Here is a 22,090-nt window from a genome sequence, read left to right on the forward strand (position 1 = left end):
CTTGGGAAAGGCCTGGGTTCAAAAAATGAAGACTCATTGCTTCAATCCTTGCAATAAACATCCTGGGGTTACTTTCACCTCAAACCTCAGAGGATTTCGAGATACTTCAGAACATTCTGTGCCTTGTCCATTTCCCATCAGTTGGTGGAGAAATGGAACCAAACAGTCTGGTGATAGTGAGGAGAGGACAGTGCAGACAGTGGAGATGGAGAGGACATGGAGGAACGTGGGGAGGGCAGCCATTGTTCCGTGAGGACTTCTGGTGACGGGTGGGGTCTGAGGCATTAGTTCTTGAAAGGGCCATTCAAGCAGTTCTTGCGGCTTCACGATCGCATTTTCCCATTGAAGAAGTGAGGTTCTGTAAATTCCTCTTTATGGATCACAAGATCAGCAGTTATACTTCAATACGGCCAACAGCAGACTGCATGGTTTCACTTCCTCTCTTGGCTATATTAAGCTGTGGGCTTCCTTGCGCTATCTAGCGAACATGATCCCAGCCAAGGGAAGGTTACCTAGGGCTGGTGTGTTTGCTTGACCACAGAGCGAGCAAGAACAGGACTCAGTTATTTGCATACCCTTCATCCCGGGATGATGAGGTATTTGGGGGCGAATTTACACCCTTGACGTTACTCGGCTTGACCCAAAATTTATAGCTCGAACTTCAATCGAACCACGTCAAAATTTTGGAACAAAACCAGATATTCCCCCTTCAACTGGTCTTTGGAGAAAGAATAAACATGGATACAGTGTAACGTTTACCCTTTGGCCAACAGACTCCACTCTGGGGGTATTAAGGCTTCCATCCCGAAGTCACATAAGTCAGTACAGCTCAGTACACATAGCTGGGCCTCAATTTGTGCCCACCTCTAAGTTTCCATCTAGGTCCAACATTGTATTTTTCTCAGATTTTGTTGACCCAATCTGAGCTATGATTCCCTGGGAGTTCTCTTCCTTGTTAGCAAAAGGATAAAGCTAGGGCCCGTGGGCTCTTTCAACTTTGAGCCCTTTGTTTTGGATATGAAAGTCCTAAGACTTGTCTCTAAACATTTCTCTGCCTTTTCACCTGGAAGAACCCCAGCATCTGAGTCAATTAGACGGAAAGTGTCATTAAGGTTAGGAACATGGATTTTAAAGGACATTTGGATGAGTGTTCTTTTCCATCCACCAGCAGGGGGATCCATACACACCTCTGCCTACACCATGCCATGGCCCAACAAGAGGACACGGGGACCCAGAGGGTTCACGTCGCAGTCGCATGCCCTGGTCCTGGTCAAGTTCTTATCCTCTCCCACGTGGCTTCCTGTTCATATCAAGGAGGGCACTGGAGCTGGGGGGTGTCGCACAAGCCTGTCTGGGTGGACAGCAAGGGCAGTGAATCCAGTAGGGGGAGGGCTGCCATTGGCTCTGTGCGTCTGAGGACTTGCATGGGGTCCCAGTGGGCTCTGGGCAAGCTCCTGCGGCAGCCTCGGGTCAGGCTCACCCCCTCGGCTCCCTCCTCTCTAACGCCTGGCCACCTGGTGACTGCCGAGGGGGACAGAGGAGACATCAACACAACCTCTGGGCCTCTCAGGGGGAGTGAGGAGACATGTGTTTTGTAACGACATGACCTAGGACCGAAGTTGTATTTCCAGAGGACAAACTATTCAGTTCGGCAAATCCCACAAGTGATGATAAAGACTTGGAGAGTCACCCCCTTCCTTCACTTAACAATTAAACATCATATAAGACTGGAAACCGGGGGACTCAAAGCTTAACTTCCCTCCTATTCCCGAAGGGATGTTCTGTGGAGGCGAACATCAACCGTCCCACTGGCTAAAGACTCCAAGACCTCCTTTCCTCTTTGATGGGGCCAGGGCCAGCAAAATAGACATCACTTTAAAACCATCTCTCAGCTGAAGCACGGAAGTTTTAGCGAGTCACAGAAAAAATAGGGAAACTTACGCACAGTTTCCTTGGCCACTTCCCCATCTGAGTGATCATGCACCTAGTGCCGTCCCCCGGAGGGTGCTCCCCTATGAGGAGGGAAAAGGTGTGTCCACAGCCACTCAGTCAGAGAGAGTGACACAAGCCCTATTAGGAAATCCCTGGAGGACGGGGATATAAATCCCGGCCTGGACTGCCGAGTTTCCACTGAAGGTAAAAGTTGGGCCTGGCAGCCTTCCCCAGGCGAGAAGCAACAAGGTCGAAGAATGCAGGGCTGCAGGTAAGAGACTTTTGAGAGAGAGAGAAAATGAGAGAGAGAGAGGGAATGAGAGAGAGAGAGAGAGAATGAATGAGAGAGACGGAATTACAGAATGAGGGGGAGAGAGAGAGAAGGAGAGAAATCTGGGGGTTAGGACCCTTGGGTTCCATTTCAGGATGGAGCTTCACGTGGCTTTCCTGATGTCTCTGGACCTTGGGTGCCTTCGCTGGGTGGCATTCCTCATCTCTTCAACCTTTGTTTGTTGGAAGGTGACCCTGACCTTCTTGGGCTTCAGTGTCTCTGTCAAAAACGGGCTGGATCAGAGGATTTCTGAGGATCTTCTATGATTCGAAGTGACAGGTAAAAATGCTGTGGGATCCAATTAAAGGAGATTCATAGCTGCAAAAAGGTCACCTTGGGATAAGGCTGTGCCTGTGAGGCTTACCCTGAATTTAGAGGCTTTCTTCTTTGGAAGGTCAGGGGGTTTTCCGGTATGGCATGTTTTCTTCTTGAAAGTAGGTATAACTTTTCTAACACTCGAGCTTTCAGAGCTGGCTGAGCGCCAGTGCTCCGGGTTGTCTTGGAGGAGTAGCAAGCAGATCATGGTAGGAAAGTGTGAGCCGTGGGACTAAAGGGTCTGTGTTCAAGTTCTGACTTTGCCTCTTCCTAGCTGTGTATGATGTCACGTGTGTGTCCATATCATAACTGTCTTTAAAAAATTCTATACTCTAGTGAATAAGGGGTACCATTTGAACAGAGATCATCTACCCAGTGGCCAGCAGCTTGCCAGTAATGGAAAGCCAGGAAGCATTAAGCTTACCTTCATCCCTTGCTTCATTCTTGTGAAATAATAACACTGGGTACAATTTTTTAAAATAAAGTTGCTTTTTATCCTCAATTATAATTAAATAAATTGCACAATTTATTTTTAACCTCTCGGTGTCCCCATCTGTAAATAGTGAACTCAGTGGGGAGGATCATAAGGTGGTGGGAAAAGTAAATGTGTATGAATCATGTAAGGCACTTGGAGTAGCCTGGCACACCGTGGGTGCGGCCGAAGCGTTGGCTCTCACTCTTTGGCACTCTCTCTTGAATCGCTCCTTGGTAGTCCTTTGCTCCTCGTGGAACCCCAGCTCCCTCAGGAGCCCCCTACCTCGTGGCCCCCCAGCTCTGCCACTGATGTGCTGTGATCCAGGTCAAGGCTCCTCTCTGTCTGGGTTTCCTCTTCTGTAAATAGGCAGTTGAGTGACTTGACTTTGCAAGGCCCTCCTAGCTGTTTGGGGGATGCTGCCGGCTTCCGTCTCTGCAGTTCACCCCACCCCACCAAGCTCACTCTTGTCCTGGTCCGTCTCTCTGAGCTCTGCCATCCCAAGAGGGCAGTGGGCCCCTTCCTACCGGCTCAGTGCGATATCACCACATGCAAAACAGAAAGAGCACCTTCTCTCATATCTCATTAGTTTTGTCCAGTTCCATTGCATCTTTAGCCTCTTTGGTTACCCTAAAAAGCCAGCAGGAAGCTTGGATAAGGTCAGAGGAGCTGGGAGGACAGTCTCTGCCCTATTTGTTCCCAGCTGCCTGGGAGCACCTCCCAGGCCCTACCAGCAGGTGTCCCCTCAACCTTCTGGCCCCTGCCGGACCTCACACCCCAGCTGTTACACAACAAACCCCTGTGTGATCAAGACCCTCAGACCCCGTCCCTCCTCCCCTCCCCTGGGGTTAACAGAGTCAGTGTCACATGAAAACCCAAGTGACAAAGCTCGAGTCGTATGTGTTCAAGTTGTCTTTTTCTGTTACCATTACCAGGTGTCCAGACAGGGGCACATGGTCATGGCAGTGGCTTTGGTCAGTGCTTTTCAACCTTGAGGGTGCACTAGCACCCCTGAGGCTTAGTAAGCAGACTGCTGGATCCACTCAGATTTTGATTCAGTACTTGCATGCAGGGTGTCCGAGGGAGAGGGTCCCAGGTGATGCTGACGCTGCTGGTCTGGGGACCACACTTTGAGAACCACTTCCTTAGGCGATAACAAGAGGTTTTACATCCAGTGGCAAACTGACCAGGGAGTTGTTTTAGGACAAGAACGTTTTGAGGCCATTTTCAAAACAGAACTCACAGGGACCTGCCGGGTTTGACGTGAGTGCTAGAGGCTGGAGGTCTTAAATAGGAGAGTTCTATTTAACAGATGGACAAATAGGCACAGTGGGAATAATAAGTATCTCAGTGTCTGGAACTTGACCTCAGGCTCCTACCAGTTTTGTTCTCCACTTACGAAGGAACATTGCTTAACATAGGAGGGAAGAGGGCGGCAAAGGGCAGCAAAAAGATGAAGGGAACATGGAAGCCTCTGTGGCCGGCTGATGGGCCAAATCCAGTGGGGCCACAAGAGAAACAGTGGTGGAGTTGATGATCCTCTAGCATCTCAGAGTCCCTGCTCCAGTGGTTCTCAGCCCTGGCTGAGTATTACCATCACCTGGGGAGCTCTTAAAAATCCCTGTACCTGGGACCAATTACATCATTAATGTTGGGGGCTGGGACCTGGACTTTAGTAGTGTTTAAAGCCTTCAGGCAGTTCTGATGTATAACCAAGGCTGAGATCCACGGCACTATTCCATCTCTTACACTCCTTACTGTCCTACCTTTTATTAACTCTTCAGGGACTCCTTCTTCCTTCAAACCCTGTGTTCTGAACCTGTAATTTATCTGATGAATTTCAGATAAATGGGCATTTTAGTCACCAGTAGCGTGAACAGGAGAGAAGTTTGAGAATCTGTATTAAACTCCTTGCAAACGTTTCTGAAACACACTTTGGTTAAGAACCTCTGTTTCATATTAAGCATAAACAATTTCCGAAACACAAGGAGGTGAATGATTATGGCATTTGATTGTGGGCCAAAAGAGTCCAACTTAAAACCAATTATCTTAAAACCAGTAACTTAGCTTCTGGATGTTGGTGTCACTCATCAGATGACAGGGATGGGGTAGGGAGCAGAGGTTCTTTGCTATTGTCAAGGATCTCTGGAAAGTGTTCATACCACCCAAAGTTTTCATGAAACGTCAAGGGGAAATTTAAGAATACATGGACTTCATTGGGGATTTCAAACTTGAGTGTACTCGGGGACCAGGCAGTAAGTCAAATCTGTGAAGCTATGAGTGATAAGGCCAGTGGCCAACTGGAATGAGCTTGTCTCTTGGGAAAGACATTCAGTGAAGACTAACATTAACATTCTGGTGGAATAATGCGTACTCACAAGCTGAATTGGCCCAGGTCCCAGTTCGTGATTTGCGGACTGGCTTTGACAGCTTCTGACAATATGATCACATACCCTCCGAGTGAAAGGGATGAAGGGCAAATCCTGGCCCTCCCCCCACTTTTATTTGTATTTCTTTAGAGGAGTTACTTAACTCCTGTAAGCCCCAATGTCTTCATCTCTAAAATGAAAATAATAACACATTGTTGGGGAAATTAAAGGAAACTTTTGCCTACTGCCTGGCATTTATTGATGTTCAGTAAATGTTAGCTAGCATCACCATCTTCAATATCATCATCATCAGATTATACGATTCTGACAGCACAATTTCAGAAACCACACTGAGGGGCTGCAGTGATCAGGGCACAGGGATTTAGTATAATATCTGTTCTCACTCCACGTAGGCATCTGACTACTCTATTTAAGAATAAGCCAATCTAAAGACCAAAGCTTCTCAACTGCCTTGAAATCTTGTTGATATGCCCTTAATTCCAATGCCTAAGTCTGAGGTGGAGCCTGAGATTTTGCATTTCTTCACAAGTGATGCTGCTGGTCCATGGACCGCACTTTGAGTAGCAGGGCTTCAGAATATTTGGGCCAAGGTTTCCTTACTTGGGAGCAAGGAAGAAGTAAATGTAAAGCATTGGAAGGGTCCTGGATTTTCTAGAGCTAATGTTCATCAGAATGTTTTTTTTTTTTAAATGTCTGTGGTCGGCAGAATTCTAAGATGACCCCCACTCTCCATGTCCTTGTATAACTCCCCCTCCCCCGAATGAAGGTGCACTATATGAATGTGATGGGGTATCACCCTCGTGATTAGATTTGCCTTATACCACAGTTGCAGGTACAATTTAGGACCCTGACAAGTTGACTTGAAGTTAATCAAAAGGAATTTTCCTGAGCGTGCCTGACACAACCAGGTGGGCTCTTTAAAAAAAAAGGTCTAGAGGTCAGAGAGACAGGAAGCAACATCTGATGTTGCTCATTGGCTTTGAAAAAACAAACGGTCTTGTTGTGGAAATGGCCACAGGGCAGGAAGCAGGGGGCAGCCTCCAGCTGCTGAGAGTGGCTTTGGCTGACAGCCAGCAAGAAAGTGGGGACCCCAGTTTATACAATCACAAGGAACTGACTTCTACCAATAGACACATGGAACAGAACCTTGGGCTTTGATAGTCCGTTACACACTCAGCAGACACTTCTTCCAAGTTGAGACCAAACATCTGACCCATGGCAGAATGACTAATGAATGGGTGTTATTTTAAGTCACTAAGTTTGTGGGATTTCTACACAGCAATAGAGAACGAATACGATGTCCTAATTCTTGTCTTTGATTGCTGTGCCTATCAGTCCAAGGTATAGACAACCTAAACCATCTCGGTAGCTTAATACGACACAAGTTTCTCTGGCTCATGCTGTATCATTGTCATTGGTCAGCTGTGTCAGACCACGACAGCTCATCATAGCTACTTGAGAACATTTTCAAAAGAGAACTCATGGAGACCATCTGTTGGATCGTTTTGACATGGGTGCCAGGGTTGGAAATAGGTGTTTCTCCTACTTAACAAAGGAGAAACAGACATGGAGACACAATGGGGGTGGATCCATGGATGGAAGTAGACCTCAGCCTCCTATCAGGATGACCTGATAATCCTGTGTGGCCACCATCAATAAACAAGGGCTCAGAGAAAAGGGTGTTGGAGGGTAGGGCACCAGAAATGAAATGCATAGGCTTGGAAGTGACCCATGTCCCTCCCATTTACTTTTCATGGCTATAACCAGTCATGTGGCTCTATGCCTACCTTTAAGGTACAGAGACGTGGCATCCTATGTGTACCCCAAAGTAGAAAAGTACCAGGTATTGGTTAGCCTGAGTCTGTCTACCATGGCATGTTGCTCAGTTAGATGGAAGTGGCAGGGGAGGAGGCAGGATCTCAGACTGTTCAGCTTCACAGATCTCTTCTTGGCACTGGGGCAAGGTGGTCGGGCGTCGAAACGCTGAGAGTAGCCAGAGGGGCTATGTGTGTGAATGGAACGCTCACTCCCAGCCACTCCCTCCACAGAGGAGGGCCAATGGCTTCTGGGGACTTTTTGGGTCTGTGGAAAACCCAGTCAGTCTGGGCTGTCTTCAAGCTAAATAGTGAGCTTTCTTGTGGCAAGGGATTTCCCCACACAGTAGAGAAAAAAATTGCTTGGGTTTTCGGTTGTTCGTTTTTGCTTGACTTTTATCTGCTCGTATGGACGTGCTGAACACAGGGCTGGGGAAAGCTGCCACCTTCTGTGACCCTCAGAGGATAAGCCATTCTGGGTGCGCACATTTTCTAGAGATGGAAGATGATCTTTCAATGCATAAAGAGAAGATCCCCCCTTTTTTTGACAACTTAATTTGGGAAGGAAATATTTTTTTAAATATTTTATTTATTTATGAGAGAGAGAGTACAAGCAGGGGGAGGGGCTGAGGGAGAAGCAGACTCCCTGCTGATCAGGGAGCCGGATGTGGGAATTGATCCCAGGACCCTGAGATCATGACCTGAGCTGAAGGCAGACGCTTAACTGACTAAGCCACCCAGGCGTCCCTGGAAGGATATATTTCTAAAATATATGTAGCAGGGTGAAAATTTATACCCACTGCAAACTGATGCCAAAAAATATACCTTTCATAACTTTTCTAACAAGAATCTCATTTGGTGTTTGAGGTCCCTTTTCATTAGGAAAGGGGAATTAAACCTAGTAGTCTATGTCATCTCCATCTTGCAGGCTCACATCTGCCTCTCTTAGATTTATTCAGTCTCTTTGGGGGTAAATGCTCAGACTTTCAGAGTTTCTCACCTATTGCTTTATTCTAGCCAGGAAGGAGTCTGAGAGTAGGGAAGCCATGTCCCCAGGGCATGATGGGGAAGGTGGCAGTCCACACCTGATGGCCTGGGGCCTTCACTGGTTTCCACGGAGATGTCCCTGAACCTGGCTGGTCATGGGGTGTCCTGCTGAATCTACTGCTGAGGTCTGCAGCTGGGAAAACCTTCGGTCTGATCTTGCAGATGGGTCAGTGCCACCACAATGGCCACCTTGGGCCCACTGTGCCCCTCATTGGCTCCACAGGCTCTCTGTGTCTTGGCCACGGCCACGTTTCTCCTCTGGCTTCGACTGACCACTTATGCAGGTGATACTCAAAATATTTGACAACCAGCAGGGGACGAGCACCAACCAATCAGAAGAGATGCTACAGTATCTGTTGCTGGACCAGGAGGATCTCTGAGGAGCCCCAAGAAAGGCACAGTAGCAGAGGGCAGAGAGCTCAGGGCTTAAGTAAGTGGTGCTTACCAACTGGTGGAGACATGTTTCCATATTTGGCCACACTGCTCCTTATGGACTGAATATCCAGCTCCAGGTCACCTTGTCCTTCATCATGGCAGCCCCAAATTAGACCAGATTTTACCTCCCATTCCCTACAGGAAGCACAGGGAAATATCTGGATTTCTTCCCCATCAGTGAGAAACTAAGGCTAGCAGGCCTTCTGTCTCTTTGCATTCGGGTTTTGAACTCAGAGTCGGGAGCAGGCCAATATGCCTACTTCCTCTTGTGGTTTCCTTCCTTTTACCCTGGAGCCCCCCAAAGCCTTTTCTTCTTCTTTCTTTCTTTTCTTCTTCCCCTTCCTACCAGGGAGGAATATGTCACATGCACTTCCTTCCCTCCTTTCTGAGGAGGGCTTTGCTCTTCCCTTTTCTTTGGGCCATAGTGGCAGAAGAATTGGAGGTAGTAAGAGAAATACATTGGAAGGTAATTAAACTATTATCCTCATCACATACGTTATGTACTGTCCCAACTTAGAGAAAGAGGATTCTGAACAAAATTTAACTGTTCTTCGTGATTCAGGGAAATCGTCACGAACATCAACTGTTTTCTGCTGTGGCACCCTGATACCCTCAGTTGGGCACGGGGAAGTGGAGGGGACCACTGGTTTCTGCTCTTAATGGCTCCTGATTGCTGTACTTTTTGGTTCATGCGCTGTCTTAGTGTTTTTCTCCCCCCCCCCCGGCCCCCACCATGCATCTATCTTAATGTATTTCTGTCTCCTGTGTTATTGGGCCATCAGCTGCCTCTCCCTTCCCTGGGTGCTCTCTTCTGCCAGCCCATTCCCTCTTTCTAATTTGCTACCTCTAATCTGCTTTTGATTAAGCGTTCTGGTCGTGTACTGCTGCATAACAAAGTGCCCCAGAATTTATCAGCTTACAACAAACATTTTATTATAACTCATATGTTGTGTAGGTCATGAATTTGAGAGGGGCACAGCCAGGCGATTCTTCTGTTCCACGTGGTTTGATTGAGTTCAAGCAGTGAAACTCGGCTAGTGAATAGACTCTTCTGGGGAGTCCAAGGTGGCTTTACTCACATGGCTGGTGCCTTTGAGGGGATTCCTGTGAGGCCAGACATAGCTGGAACTGTGAATCAGACCCTCTACATGTGGCCTCCCCTACGAGGTGGTCTCAGGGTAGTTGGACAGCTTACATGGTGGCTGGCTTTCCCCAGAGCAAGCCTCCCACGGATGCCAGATGGAAGCGTTCACCCAGCATCATTCTGTTGGATAGACTCCAGTCACAGGCTGGCCCACATTCAAGGGAGGTGAGTTGGACTCCACATTTTGATGGCAGAGTGGCCCAGTCACATCGCAGAAGACCACATTAAGATGGGAGATACTACTGTGGCCATCCTTAGAAAGTATAGTCGCCACTCTGAGAAGCAACAACACTCGTAGACACAGAGAAAGAGGTGCTGCAAGAGAGCTGCCAAGCTGCTTCTGTGAGTAAAATATCCGTGCCTTTGTGCCAGGATCTTATTGGCTCTCTTTTAGCTGTTCAGGTCTTTCTGTCCTTGTTTCCTCTGTCTGAGTTATATTTCAGATGGACAAGTTTTCTGGATGACTGATAATTCAAATATCTGAGGTGTTTACTACATACACTTAGATTATAGGAGGTTGAAAGCCACCTTCAGCTTAGAGGGTGTGCTTCCTGTCCCATAACAGCACAGAATGTCTGGTTACTGGCTAACGTTAACCAGAGTGTAGCCCAACGGAGCTAGGACTTCCATCCCCAGGAGAACTCAGAAGTCTTGAGTCCTGGCTCTGCTATTTGCTAACTCTGAGACTTACACAAGTGAGTTGATGAGATTTGGTGGTTATCTGATTGAGGCCCCTGACTTGGTGCTTTAGAAATGGAAGCTGTGCCCCGGGCTGAAGCCTGAGTGCAAATCCAGACTGATTTGGAATCCAGGACTTCTAGCTGCTGGGAAGGACCTGGGAGCTCTCAGCAGCTCAGCCCTTGTATTTATTTTAGAGATGAAGAAACTGTGACCCAGATTGGGTAAATTGCTAGTGGCTTGCCTAAGCTCACATAGCTAGTTAATGGTAGAGTGAATCCAGCTTCCAGGAATCTTCAATCTCTTGCTCTGTGTGCTTAAAGGTCAGTCTGAATGAAGGCATCAGAATGCCATGGTAGGTGCTGCCTGCATGTGTGCATGTATGTATGATTGTGTGTTTCCATGTTAAACACACTGCTGTGACATGGATTTAGGCATCAGGCTTATTGATTCCACTAGGTAAAGTTGAACACCTTTCTAAGTAGTAGCTGGTGTTATGTAAGTTATTGACCATGGTACCCAAAGTTCTCAGGCTGTGGGATGGACCTTCAGCAGGACTTAGTAAGAATGCAGACAGGGAAGCTCTGACTTCTCCCTCAGTTCTGTCAGTTGCGTGCTCCTGAGAAAGTTACTCACCTCCTGAACTTTGGGGTCTGCTTCTGTAAAATGCTTCCCCTTGTCGAGTGCTTTCTCTTTGCCAGTACTGTGCTGACCTCTGTACGTATCACACGCCATCTGACTCTCCTGTGCTACGTGTCAGGCTGCAGCCATTGTTACAGATGAGCAGACTGAGCCTCTCAGAGGCAGTATGATCTACCCCTGACACCAAACCATCCAGCTGGCCCACAAGGGAGGCAGGACTCCCGTTTGCTCTACCAGATTCTCAGTCAGGTCTCTCACATGCTTTCTACAGTGCTCTCCTGTATAGACTCCCTAACTCTCAGGACTGCTGTGAGATGTAGCTAGACTTCTCAGCTGCCTTGTGGGGTGGAATCTGACCAAGGAGTGGAGTTTAGGTGAAGGCAAATTTGCATTCTGAATTGACAGAAGTTTCTGATCATGTGTACTTCCCAAGACTGGAAGTGTCCGTCTAATTGAGGGGTAAACTTGGCCCCCTATGGAGGATGCTGGGTTTGGGAAGACTGCTAGGGTGGGCTGCTAAGCTTAATGGCTTCTGGAGCCACCTCTAGCTCTGGGTTCTGGTGCTTCTACAGAGCAGAGAAGGAGTACCAAGGCTGAAGATTGTGTTGACTCAGGTTTGCATTCCACTTTATCATTGCATTAGCTCTGTGGCCTTGGGTAAGTTATTTAATGTATCTGAGTCTATTTCCATTGCCTCATGTTTATAATGGGGATGATGCACTCTACTAGGCTCCTGAATGGTGCTCTCTGGAATTGCTCAGAGTAGAAAATTCCTCTTACACAAATATCAGGCTGGGAGGACTTGAAGCCTGGTGGATTCATACTGTGGTTGCCAAGGGCCTTGTGGTTGGAGTTCCACATCAGTCATTTTGTAGGAGGATGGCAATTATTCTGAGCTAGAGGAGTGGTCTTGTCAGGGGCTAGCCTGTGAGAGAGCCTGATGCAGGAAGAAGGTGAAGGAAGTGTCTTTGGTTGATGGTCCAGTCTGCTGGGGGCTCTGAATGATTCCGCCTTACTGGGAATGCAAAGTGTGACCAGAGGATTTGAATGAGTGGGGAGATGAGTTGGATTGATTTACTGAATCTCTTAGTCAATGTTTCTTGGGGCAGAAATTGGCCAAGTCCAAAAGGTTTGACGGGGAAAGGGTACTTTTAGAGAGAAGGGACACTTGTTGGCAGAAAGTAAAATATAAAGAGGGCCTGTAGCGCTTAGTGGAGCCAAGTCTTAGTTAGCTTCTCTAAGTTTTCCCTTTGAGAGTCAGCCCACTGTGGCCCAAAGATGGGTCTTCCTGTGCCACGGCTCCTAGGAAACAATCCTATCTCCCCAGGCCCCACCAGGGTCAAGGACATTGAGGTCCTCTCATTCTGACACGGCCATGCAGACCAGAAACACTCCCACTATGCTGCACTGAATTCCCTCAATTCTGAGGGAGGGGGTGTGTGTGGTGGGAAACTAGCTTCTCTCTTTTTTGTAGAACCAAAAATAATCTGTGGACAATCCGTCAAGGGTTCTGCTTTGAGCCAGTGTATTTTCAAAAAAAGCTGCTTCAAACCTGGTCCTATATTTCTCTGCCTCTAGTTTCAGAGGCAGAAAAATATACGACCATATTATTAATTTATATTTCCTTATTCCCCAAACTCTTCATGTCTTGTGCTTTCCAGAGATTGAGTTCCCAATAATTCTTATTTTGCTTCTGCTTTGAATTTTAAAAAATTTCCAAGCTTCACTTTGATGCAAATATTTATTTTCCCATGGGTGTCAAAAGGTTTTATAACACACACCTGCCACAACATGTATTGGTTTTTAGGGATTTATTTTACACACTGGAGTTGACGAATGGTATGCATCAGGCCTGATAACTATTTGACTTCATTAATATTCAAGATCTATTACCTTTGTTTTGCTTTCTTGGATGACTGTATCTCCTGACTCAGAGATGGACAGTTGCCTACAAACATCCGGTAACAAGGTGACAATAGAAATAAAGTTTAATCTCAGTGGATTAAGAGATATATTAAAGTAGACTATAGAGTAAGATGTTGAATGACTTTAAATTCCTGAAGATTTATTTCTGGAACGATGATTCTATCATTTACTTACTAATTTGTTTTCAGTCTGCTAAAAATGTGTTCCTCCATGAATTCTAAAGTCTTTAGGGTGAAGTGTGAGGATGTCTGCAACTTTCCTGTGTTCAGGGGGAAAATATGTATGCATATATATAAAAATATGTATATATAAAAATATGTAGGTGTATATATATACATATGTATATGAGTGTGTGTGTAGATATATATATAGAGAGAGAGATAGAGAGAGAGAGGACCGAGAGGGAGAGACAGAGAAAGGGCATAAAGCAAAATGTTAATAATTAGTGAATCGAGGTGAAATACATACTGGTGTTTTACCATTCTCTCACCTTCCTAGTCTGTTGGAACTTTTCAGATTTAAATGAGAAGGTGAAGCCAACAGCTAGATACTCTTAGGCTCTGTGTCCCATCTGTGATCAGGAGGCTGAGCCCGGAGAGCTGGGCTCAGTGTGGTGCTAACAAGTCTTTCCACCTTACTGTGTTCTTTCTCCTTCTCGAACTCTTCACACATTGTTGGTCCTTTCCTTATGCCTGGACCTGCTTTTCTTCTCATTCCTTGGTTTTCAAACACTGGGTGTAGTAAAACATGGTTGTGTGACAAAAAAAAAAAAAAAAAAGTCACTCAAATTCTTGGAACCAGCTGCCTTTAAAATTTCTTTCTTCCAGTAAGGAGGTCCACTCAGATTCAAGCAGAAATTCAAATTGTCTGTAATTTAAAGATACATTGAAAGAAAGTAGGGCAGGAGAGGCAAGTTTTGCTCCAAGCCTCGGCAGAACAAATTCTCTTTCCTTCGGGCCTGCCAAAGACTTAGTACTTCCCACACTATGGCAATTTTGGTTCTGACCTTTTCCTGGGGTTTTGATGATTGAAAATGATCCGTGTTTGTGGTTTAATTGCCTGAAGCCACTTCCTGAAGAGGTCACAGTGAAGCAGCTATTTTGCCGAAGTCCTCAGAGGGAAACCAACACAATTCCCTTGGCTGTAGGGGTCCCTGAGGTGGGGGGGGGGGTTGGAGAGGGCCAAGAGGGGGTAGGGAATGGCTGTTGCTTGAGGAGGACATGTTAGGATTTCGTTCCGCTGGAACAGGGTCCTTGTTGAAACATCTCCACTTCTCACCCTGACCACATGTGCCATTTTGAGAAGAGTGTTAATGTCCAAGGCACTTTCAACACCTGAAAAAGAAAGTGAGGGGCTTAGATTTCTCTCAGACCCCTTCTGCTCTGTAGCTCTGTGAAGCCTCAGCTAACCACCACCCCTGCATGGACACAGCCTGACTTTCTGGTGTCAAAATAATTTTAAACTTGGTTACAAACCACATAATTCAAGGCTAAGCCTGCACCTGTCTTGTGGGGTGCTCCCCTCTGAAGGGAGGCTGCTCAGCTCCCCCTGCCTTTGAGTTGAAATGACTTCTTAGCGTCAATCTTCAGAACTGCTTGAAACTGTTGAGTCTGCAGTATCACTGCGGACTGGTGACAGCAGGGCTCCTTCCCTGGGGTCCTTTTCATAAACTTTGGAAAGTTTGCATATTGGGATTAGGTTTGGCTGTGTATCACAGGAAGCCTATAGTCTAGGATGGGAGAGCAATTCCACGAAGCCAAGCCACCGAGGACTCATGCTCCTGTCTTGTCGCCCCAGCACTGTCAGCAAGTGGCCTGTGCCTTGTGGCCCAACATGGTGGCTTCAATCCACCCACCACATCCATACTGAGCCAGCAGAAAGGAAGACCAGTGGAGACTTTGAAGTCTTTTGAGGAGACTTTTAAGTCAACTTCCCAGGAGGAGCCTAGTTTTCCACCTACGTTTTATTGGCCTAAATTCTGTCACGTGGCCACTTCTAGTTGCAAAGGGGGATGGGAAATGTAGTCTTTGTGTGGGCTAGTGCTGTGCTTCGTTGAGTCAGGGCTTCTATAATCCATCCTCTCATATCCAGGGTGGATATTAGAGGAGGAAACTAGCAGCATCTGTCATAGAAACTATATTTTTGAAGAGTAAGGGCTTTGGAATCAGTAGTCCTGGGTTTAAACTTCAATTCCTGCTTACAAGCTGTAAGATATTAGTCAAGCTCTTCTATTATATGATCTGTCAGAGTGGCATGATATTCACATCATGGGGGTAAAATGAGAGAATAGATGCTCAGTATTCAGCTCAGTAGCTGTCACTGTTACATGTGTGCCTGTGTCACCATCTTTGACTTCATTCGCTTATTCGGATATGTGGTATTGGTTATACATGAGTATTTGATTCCAACTTCTTTCATATACTTTCTAGAGAACCAGTGAGTCTGGCTGGGACCAGTACATCTGGGGACGTGAGACGCTAATGTGGGTGCAGAGGACAAAGCAACTTGGTCAATGTCGATGTGACGTTTATGCTAATCAAGTGGCCTGGTTAACCTGAGGCTGGGGTTAGTGGTTCAAGTTACAGGATATATTTGTGTTTCAGAAACATGTGAAGGATAGGACCATGCTGAAGCAGGAAGAGTTTAGGGGAAACAGCCCTGGGGCAGACACCCAGCTAAGGGGAAAATCTCAGGTCATTCACTACCCGCTCCGGCTCCTCATCACCAGAGGGGGAGTTCAGACTGCAACTCTGAGTTCATGCCTTCTGATGAGCAAGGGCTTCTAGCATGCAAGGACTACTTCCTCAGTTTGCCAACCCTGCCCTGGCCATTTAACGGCCATCTGGGTTTACTGTGAGACAGAATAGTATCTGTTCCAAGAACAGGGAACAAGTTAAACTTTAAGGAAATGGGGGAGGGGTGGTGGGAGGGAATTTTTTTTTTTCCTGGACTCACTCATCACTTCCAATTCCCTGCTAGGTTTCTGATCATAAATATTCCTTGGTATTTTCTGGGACTGGGTATCTTGTAGGCCTTGAGGGCTATGAACAAGACTGGGCTTCTCTTCTCAAGACTGTCCCCACCCATGGGGAGCCAGACAAGAAACAGTCATGGTAGGTGTCTTGGTTGCTCCCACGTGTTTCCCCTCCGGACGGAACTTGGAATTCCTCCCACTGGAGGTGGGGGTAATTTCCCCACCCCACTGATGGCAGCTCTGGCCACGTGACTTGCTTTGGCCAGTGGAATATGGGGCAGACGGGAGTGAGCTAGTTCTGGGCAAGGCCTTGAGTGCTCTTGCCCACATTGCTTGCGTTTTTGCCATCGCAGGAGAGGATCATCTCCCAGGCAGTCATAGGTCCAGGGACGATGAGAGACACATGGAGCCAACTTAGATCCCACCCAAAGCCTGGAGCCAAGCCTAACCCAGCCTGATCAAGGTCAGATCCACAGACTTGTGAGCCAGAATCATTTTACACCATTGGCATGATCGCCTTGGCGATTGTTTGACGCATTTCAGTGTTGAGTGTTGAGGTGGATTGCTGGCAGTATTGTTGGGACACTGGGGAGCTAATACAACAGGTAATTACGATATGGTGTGAGAACTGCAGGGAGATACGGAGGCACCTGGTGCTCTGGTCTCGGGGAGGTATGTGACCAGGAGTGCTTCATGAACTTGTGTAACCTATTCACTATTTGGACCTTATTTCTCTCCCTGCCCCCACCAGCATGCTCTAGACCAGAGAGTTAGTGGTATATATAATATATATAATCCAACAGTGTATGTCGGAATTGTATGTAAAGTAAGAGCTAATCCATAAAAACAATAGAAAAAGTTCTCCAACAAGTAAAATATGAGGACCTTTTGACTTCTAGTGATTAATTCACTCATTCATTCATTCAACAAATAGAAGTTAGGGATATAGCTGTGAGTAAAATAAAGTAGGATCTTTGAGCCCATGAGCTGGCCTTCCAGAGGGAGGAGACACGGTTGATGGTGAATGCCATAGAGAGCAATAGTGTAGAAAAGAAAAATGTGGAGCATTGATCAATGGCAGAAGGGTGGTGCAGTTTTACACAGGAATGTCGGGGAAGACCTCACCACGAGTGATGCTTGAGTAGAGACCTGAAGGAGGAGAGAACCTGAGCAGTGGCCATAGCTGAGGAAAGAGCATCTTAGCACAGGGCAGGGCATGCTAAGGCACACTTCAGGAGAGACACTTAGAATATGGAACACCTATTCCAAGACACCTTGTAAGTACTCTGGGGATTTGATATTAGGTGTGCTCAGTGAATGTAGCTATTGAGGAGCAACTCCAAAACTTCGGCATTTTTCTTGTTAAAAAGTCTAAAGTCTAGGCAAAAAGTTTCTATCATCAGGTGAAGCCTCTAGAACCTGCTTCTGGGACTGTCTTCAGGGTGTTGTCTCTCTGGCTGTGTGTGGCTCCTGGTGACCCCTCTGTCTCCTCCTATAGGCTGCAGAGTGCTGGACCTGAGAGCTCCACCTCCTGTGTCCTCCAGAAGTTGCCAGAAAAAATGTTCATCTTTTACATGTTGGTAATGAGCGTTTCAGCCTTCACCATTCCGCCTGAGGAACGCACAGGTAAGAAGTGAGTCTTAGGGTGCCTGGGTGGCACAGATGGTTAAGCGTCTGCCTTCGGCTCAGGCCATGATCTTGGGGTCCTGGGATGGAGCCCCACACTGGGCTCCTGGCTCAGCAGGGAGCCTGCTTCTCCCTTTCCCTTGGCCTCTCCCCCCTGCTCATGCTCTCTCTCTCTCTCTGTATCTCTGTGTCTCAAATGAATAAATACAGTCTTAAAAAAAATCTCTTCTCAGCTGAAGAGAGCTTGCCTGCAGCTTCTCTGGGGAAAGTAGTTGTTTATCTAGTAAAGTTGGTTGTTTTCAAAGAGCAAGGTGGGGCAGATCCTTCCTCCTAACCATCTCCTCTGTTGCACGGAGCTTGCTCTGGGTATCAGTCATTCCTGCCAAAGAGTGAGTCAAGGAAGTGGTGCTTTTGCCCTCAATAAAAGATGCTTTTAGATTTTAACCACATGTCTTGTCACAACTAAGCTCTTTTTCTGTCTGAACTCAGCCAAGATCTGCTTTTAATGTTAAGGAGTCAACAAGTGAAGAATATGATCCAACTTTTTAATCATTTTTTGTCATCCTGTGAACCGGATTTAACTTTTCCCCCAAAATTTAAATTGGAATGGACAGAAGCCCTAAAGTTGTTTTTGGGAATTTTGAAGTCATTATAACCCCAGGGTGCAGGTCACTTGTTAGGGGCACTTGGCTTCTTCAGATGTGCCCATCAAAGGAGGTTTTGGACCCAAAGCTTGACTGTGGTCTCCCTGTCCTTTAGTGGCTGCCGAAAACTGCAAATTTCTTGGCAAGCATTTCAAAACTGACTTCAGGGTAGAAGGGGAGCCTGTGGTCCTGAGGTGCCCCCAGGCGCAGCTCTGGTTGTGGGCGTCTGTCAGCCCCTATGTCAACGTGACGTGGCGTAGAAACGATTCTACTGGAAAGGTCCCCGGGGAAGAAGAGACACGAATGTGGATCCAGGATGGTGCTCTCTGGATCTTGCCAGCCTTGCAGGAGGACTCAGGCACCTACATCTGCACTATCAGGTAAGCCCCCACAACACCCCGGGACTAGGGTAGGAATGGGTCTCCTTCCAGAAGGGCTTCTGCACGGTTTTTCAGTGATAACCTGGATTTCAAAATCCAGTGCATAGGTGAGAAGCTACCTTTAGTCCTCTTCACTGTTCCTGAATACCTCCTACCCGAGAGCCTTCCCCAGATGCCTTCATGGCTCTTTCTCTCCCTTCATTGAAGTCTTTGCTCAAACGTCACCTCTTTGGAGAGGACTTCCCTAGCTCCTTTACCTAAACCAGTACTCCTGACACACTCTCTCTTTCCCCTGCTCGTATTTTTCCTCACCTGACACACTCATGTGTTTACATATTTAATGTTGTCTACCCCTTTAGAATGTAAACTCTAGGCCGACAGGGACTTGATCCATTTTGTTCATGCCTGCGTCCACATGGACAGAAGAAATCGATGTAGAACACTGGATGAGACTTTAGGAATGAGTTCATCCAACTGCTTATTGTATGTGTGAGGGGACCGAGCTAACTTATAAAGTGTTCCCAGGTGGTAGGTGTGGAGCTGAGACTGGAACCCACAGCCCCTGATGTGGGGTGTAGCCCCCTTCCTCTTTGTCCTGTTGCTTTTTGTTTTTTTAATTGTGGTAACATATGCATAACATCAGAATTATCATCTTATCCCCTTTTATACGTACAGTTCCGTGTGTTAAACACATTCACATTATTGTGCAACCATCACCACCGTCCGTCTCCAAAACTCTTCATCTTCTCACACTGCAGCTCTGTGCCCGTGAAGTTAACCACGAATTCCTCTCTCCCTCTCCCCCCATGGGGGCTCCCTTCCTGGCAGCCCCCATCTATTGTCTGTCTCTGTGAATTTGACTGCTCTAAATACCTCATAGGAGTGGAGTCAGGCAGTATTTGTCCTTTGGTGACTGGCTTCTCTCACTGAGCACAGTGTCTTCGAGGGTCATGCAGACTGCAGCATGCGTCTGAATTCCCTTCCTTTTTAAGACTTTTTATTCCATTGCATAAATATACCATACTTTGGTTACCCGTTTATCTGTCAGTGGACATTCTACCTGCCTTTTGGCTATTGTGAGTAATGCTGCTCTGATCATAGGTGTACAGAGATCTCTTTGAGTCCCTTTTACTTGTTTTGGGTGCAAACTCAGGAGACAATTCGTCATTCTATGTTGAATTTTTTGAGGAACCATCATATTGTTTGCCAGAATAGCTGCTCCATTTTTACATTCCCACCGGCAGTGCATCGGCAGTGCACACGGGTTCTAGTGTCTCCACATCTTTACCAACACTTACTATTTTCTGGATTTTTCTTGGAGAGGGATAATAGCCATCCTACTGGGCATGAAGTGATAGATTATTATGCTTTTGATTTGCATTTCCCTAATGATTAGTAATGCTGAGCCTCTTTCCATGTCCTTTATTGGCCGGAAGTCTATTCAAGTCCTTTGCCCATTTGTAACTTTAAAATGTTTTTGTTGTCTTATTATTTTACATTTCTTTTAAAAATTGAAATATAATTAACATGCAGTGTTATGTTAGTTTCAGGTACAGAGTATAATGATTCAGCAGTTCTGTACGTTTCTCAGTGCTCATCACTGAGTATACTTTTAATCCCCTTCATCTATTTCTCCCATCCCACCACCCATCTCTGGCAACCACTAGTTTGTTCTCCGTATTTAAGAATTTTTTTGTTTGTTTGTCTCTTTTGTTCTTTGTTCATCTGTTTTGTTCTTAGATTCTACCTGTGAGTGAAATCATATGGTATTTGTCTTTCTCTGACTGATTTATTTCACTTAGCGTTATTCCATCTAGATCCATCCATGTCGTTGCAAATGGCAAGATTTCATTCTTTTTTATGGCTGAGTCATAGTCCTCTGTGTGTGTGTGTGTGTGTGTGTGTGTGTGTGTATCACATCTTTATCCATTCTTTAATCAAGTTATTTGTTTTTGAATTGTAGGAATTCTTTATCTATTCTGGCTCTCAATCCCTTCCCACATATATGATTTACAATTATTTTCTCCCATGCCACGGGTTGCTTTTTTACTCTTTTGATAATGTTCTTTGATGCACAAAGGTTTTTAATTTTGATAAAGTTCAATTCTGTTTTTTCTTTGGTGGCCTATGTTTTTGATATCCTATCTAAGAAATCATTGCTGTATGTAATGTTGTAAAGATTTACCCTGTGTTTTCATATAAGAATTTTTATAGTTTTAGCTCTTATGTTTAGGTCTTTGATCCATTTTGAGTTAAAGTTTATACATTGCGTAAGGTAATGGTCTGACTTCATTCTTTTGCAAGTGGCTATCCAGTTTTCCTAACATCTTTTATTGAAAAGACTGTCCATTCCCCATTCAGTGGTCTTGGCAAAGCTTGCTGCTTCATGCAGGAGAAAGCTGTAGGTGTAGTTAGTGTTGGTGATTTTAAACCTTGCCTGGCTAAGTTCTCCTGAAAGGATTAAGGCAGACTGGGAAGTAGTGTTCCTGGTCTTCTCTCTTCAGCTGCTGCCTGTATCTTCCCCCCAGGCTCTGCCCACTCCTTCTACCAGCTAGCTTTAGAGTCTCAGCACATTTCATAAACCTGCTTGATTTAAGGAGAAACCGTACCTACGAGTACTTTCATTTAGAAAGAGAACCAAAGAAAGCACATTCATAGCACAAGGGAATTACTGGTGAATGGGAGAATTTCAGACAATATCAGCCCCAGTCCTAGATGGTGTATGTGTATGTGTGTGTGTGTGTGTGTGTGTGTGTGTGTGTGTGTGTGTGTGTGTGTGTGGTGTATGGGGGTGGATGGGTGAGTGTGTTCAGTCCTGTCAGTGAACCCTGCCTAGGAAATAGTTAGGCAGTCTCTTATTTCCCTATCAGGGCAATGTGGATATCTGATTTTACAATAGCTATAAATGCATAGTTTTTCTTTCCTTTTAGTAGAGAAAATTCTAATGTTTTCCTAAGGAGCACTAACTGGGAAAACTTAATAGTGTGGTAGAAAAGGAATGGAATTCGGAGTTGGAATGGTATGAGTGTAAATCCTAGCCCTCTCATTTTCTAGCCAGTAGGACCTTGGTCTTCTTACTTGGCATTTATGGATCTCAGTTTTCTCCTCTGGTAAAGGGTTTTGTTGGGAGAGTCCTTTGAAATCACAGCATGCGAAGCATCTAGTTATGGGGAGCACCATAGAAAATGGTCCATATATACATCAAAATGCCTTTTCTTTCCCAAAGGCAATACTTATTGATTACTGAAGTGATAATATGCAAAAATCAGGGAGATGTGAGCTGAGTCATGTTTGTCTTCAAGTTTGTTTTTATACTCGATTAAAAAATATTACCCTTATT

At 45.9% G+C, this 22,090-nt stretch overlaps 1 protein-coding gene across 3 annotated transcripts in view; it reads left to right on the forward strand.

Moving 5' to 3' along the window:
* Nucleotides 1-2,034: 2,034 nt before the first annotated feature.
* Nucleotides 2,035-22,090, forward strand: part of IL1R2 (interleukin 1 receptor type 2) — a 34,042-nt gene continuing 13,986 nt past the window's right edge. Inside the window, exons 1-4 of one of the 3 annotated variants that reach the window (XM_027621802.2) lie at nt 2,037-2,203; nt 2,452-2,542; nt 17,599-17,726; nt 18,486-18,750. In XM_027621802.2, coding sequence (XP_027477603.2) covers nt 2,526-2,542; nt 17,599-17,726; nt 18,486-18,750 — 410 coding nt within the window. In that variant the 5' untranslated portion in view covers nt 2,037-2,203; nt 2,452-2,525. Of the gene's footprint in view, nt 2,204-2,451; nt 2,543-16,461; nt 16,564-17,598; nt 17,727-18,485; nt 18,751-22,090 lie in introns of those variants that run through there. The other 2 variants (XM_027621803.2, XM_027621804.2) reach the window with 2 other exon arrangements.

The sequence above is a fragment of the Zalophus californianus genome, chromosome 8 (assembly GCF_009762305.2).
Source record: "Zalophus californianus isolate mZalCal1 chromosome 8, mZalCal1.pri.v2, whole genome shotgun sequence".
Classification (NCBI taxonomy): domain Eukaryota; kingdom Metazoa; phylum Chordata; class Mammalia; order Carnivora; family Otariidae; genus Zalophus; species Zalophus californianus.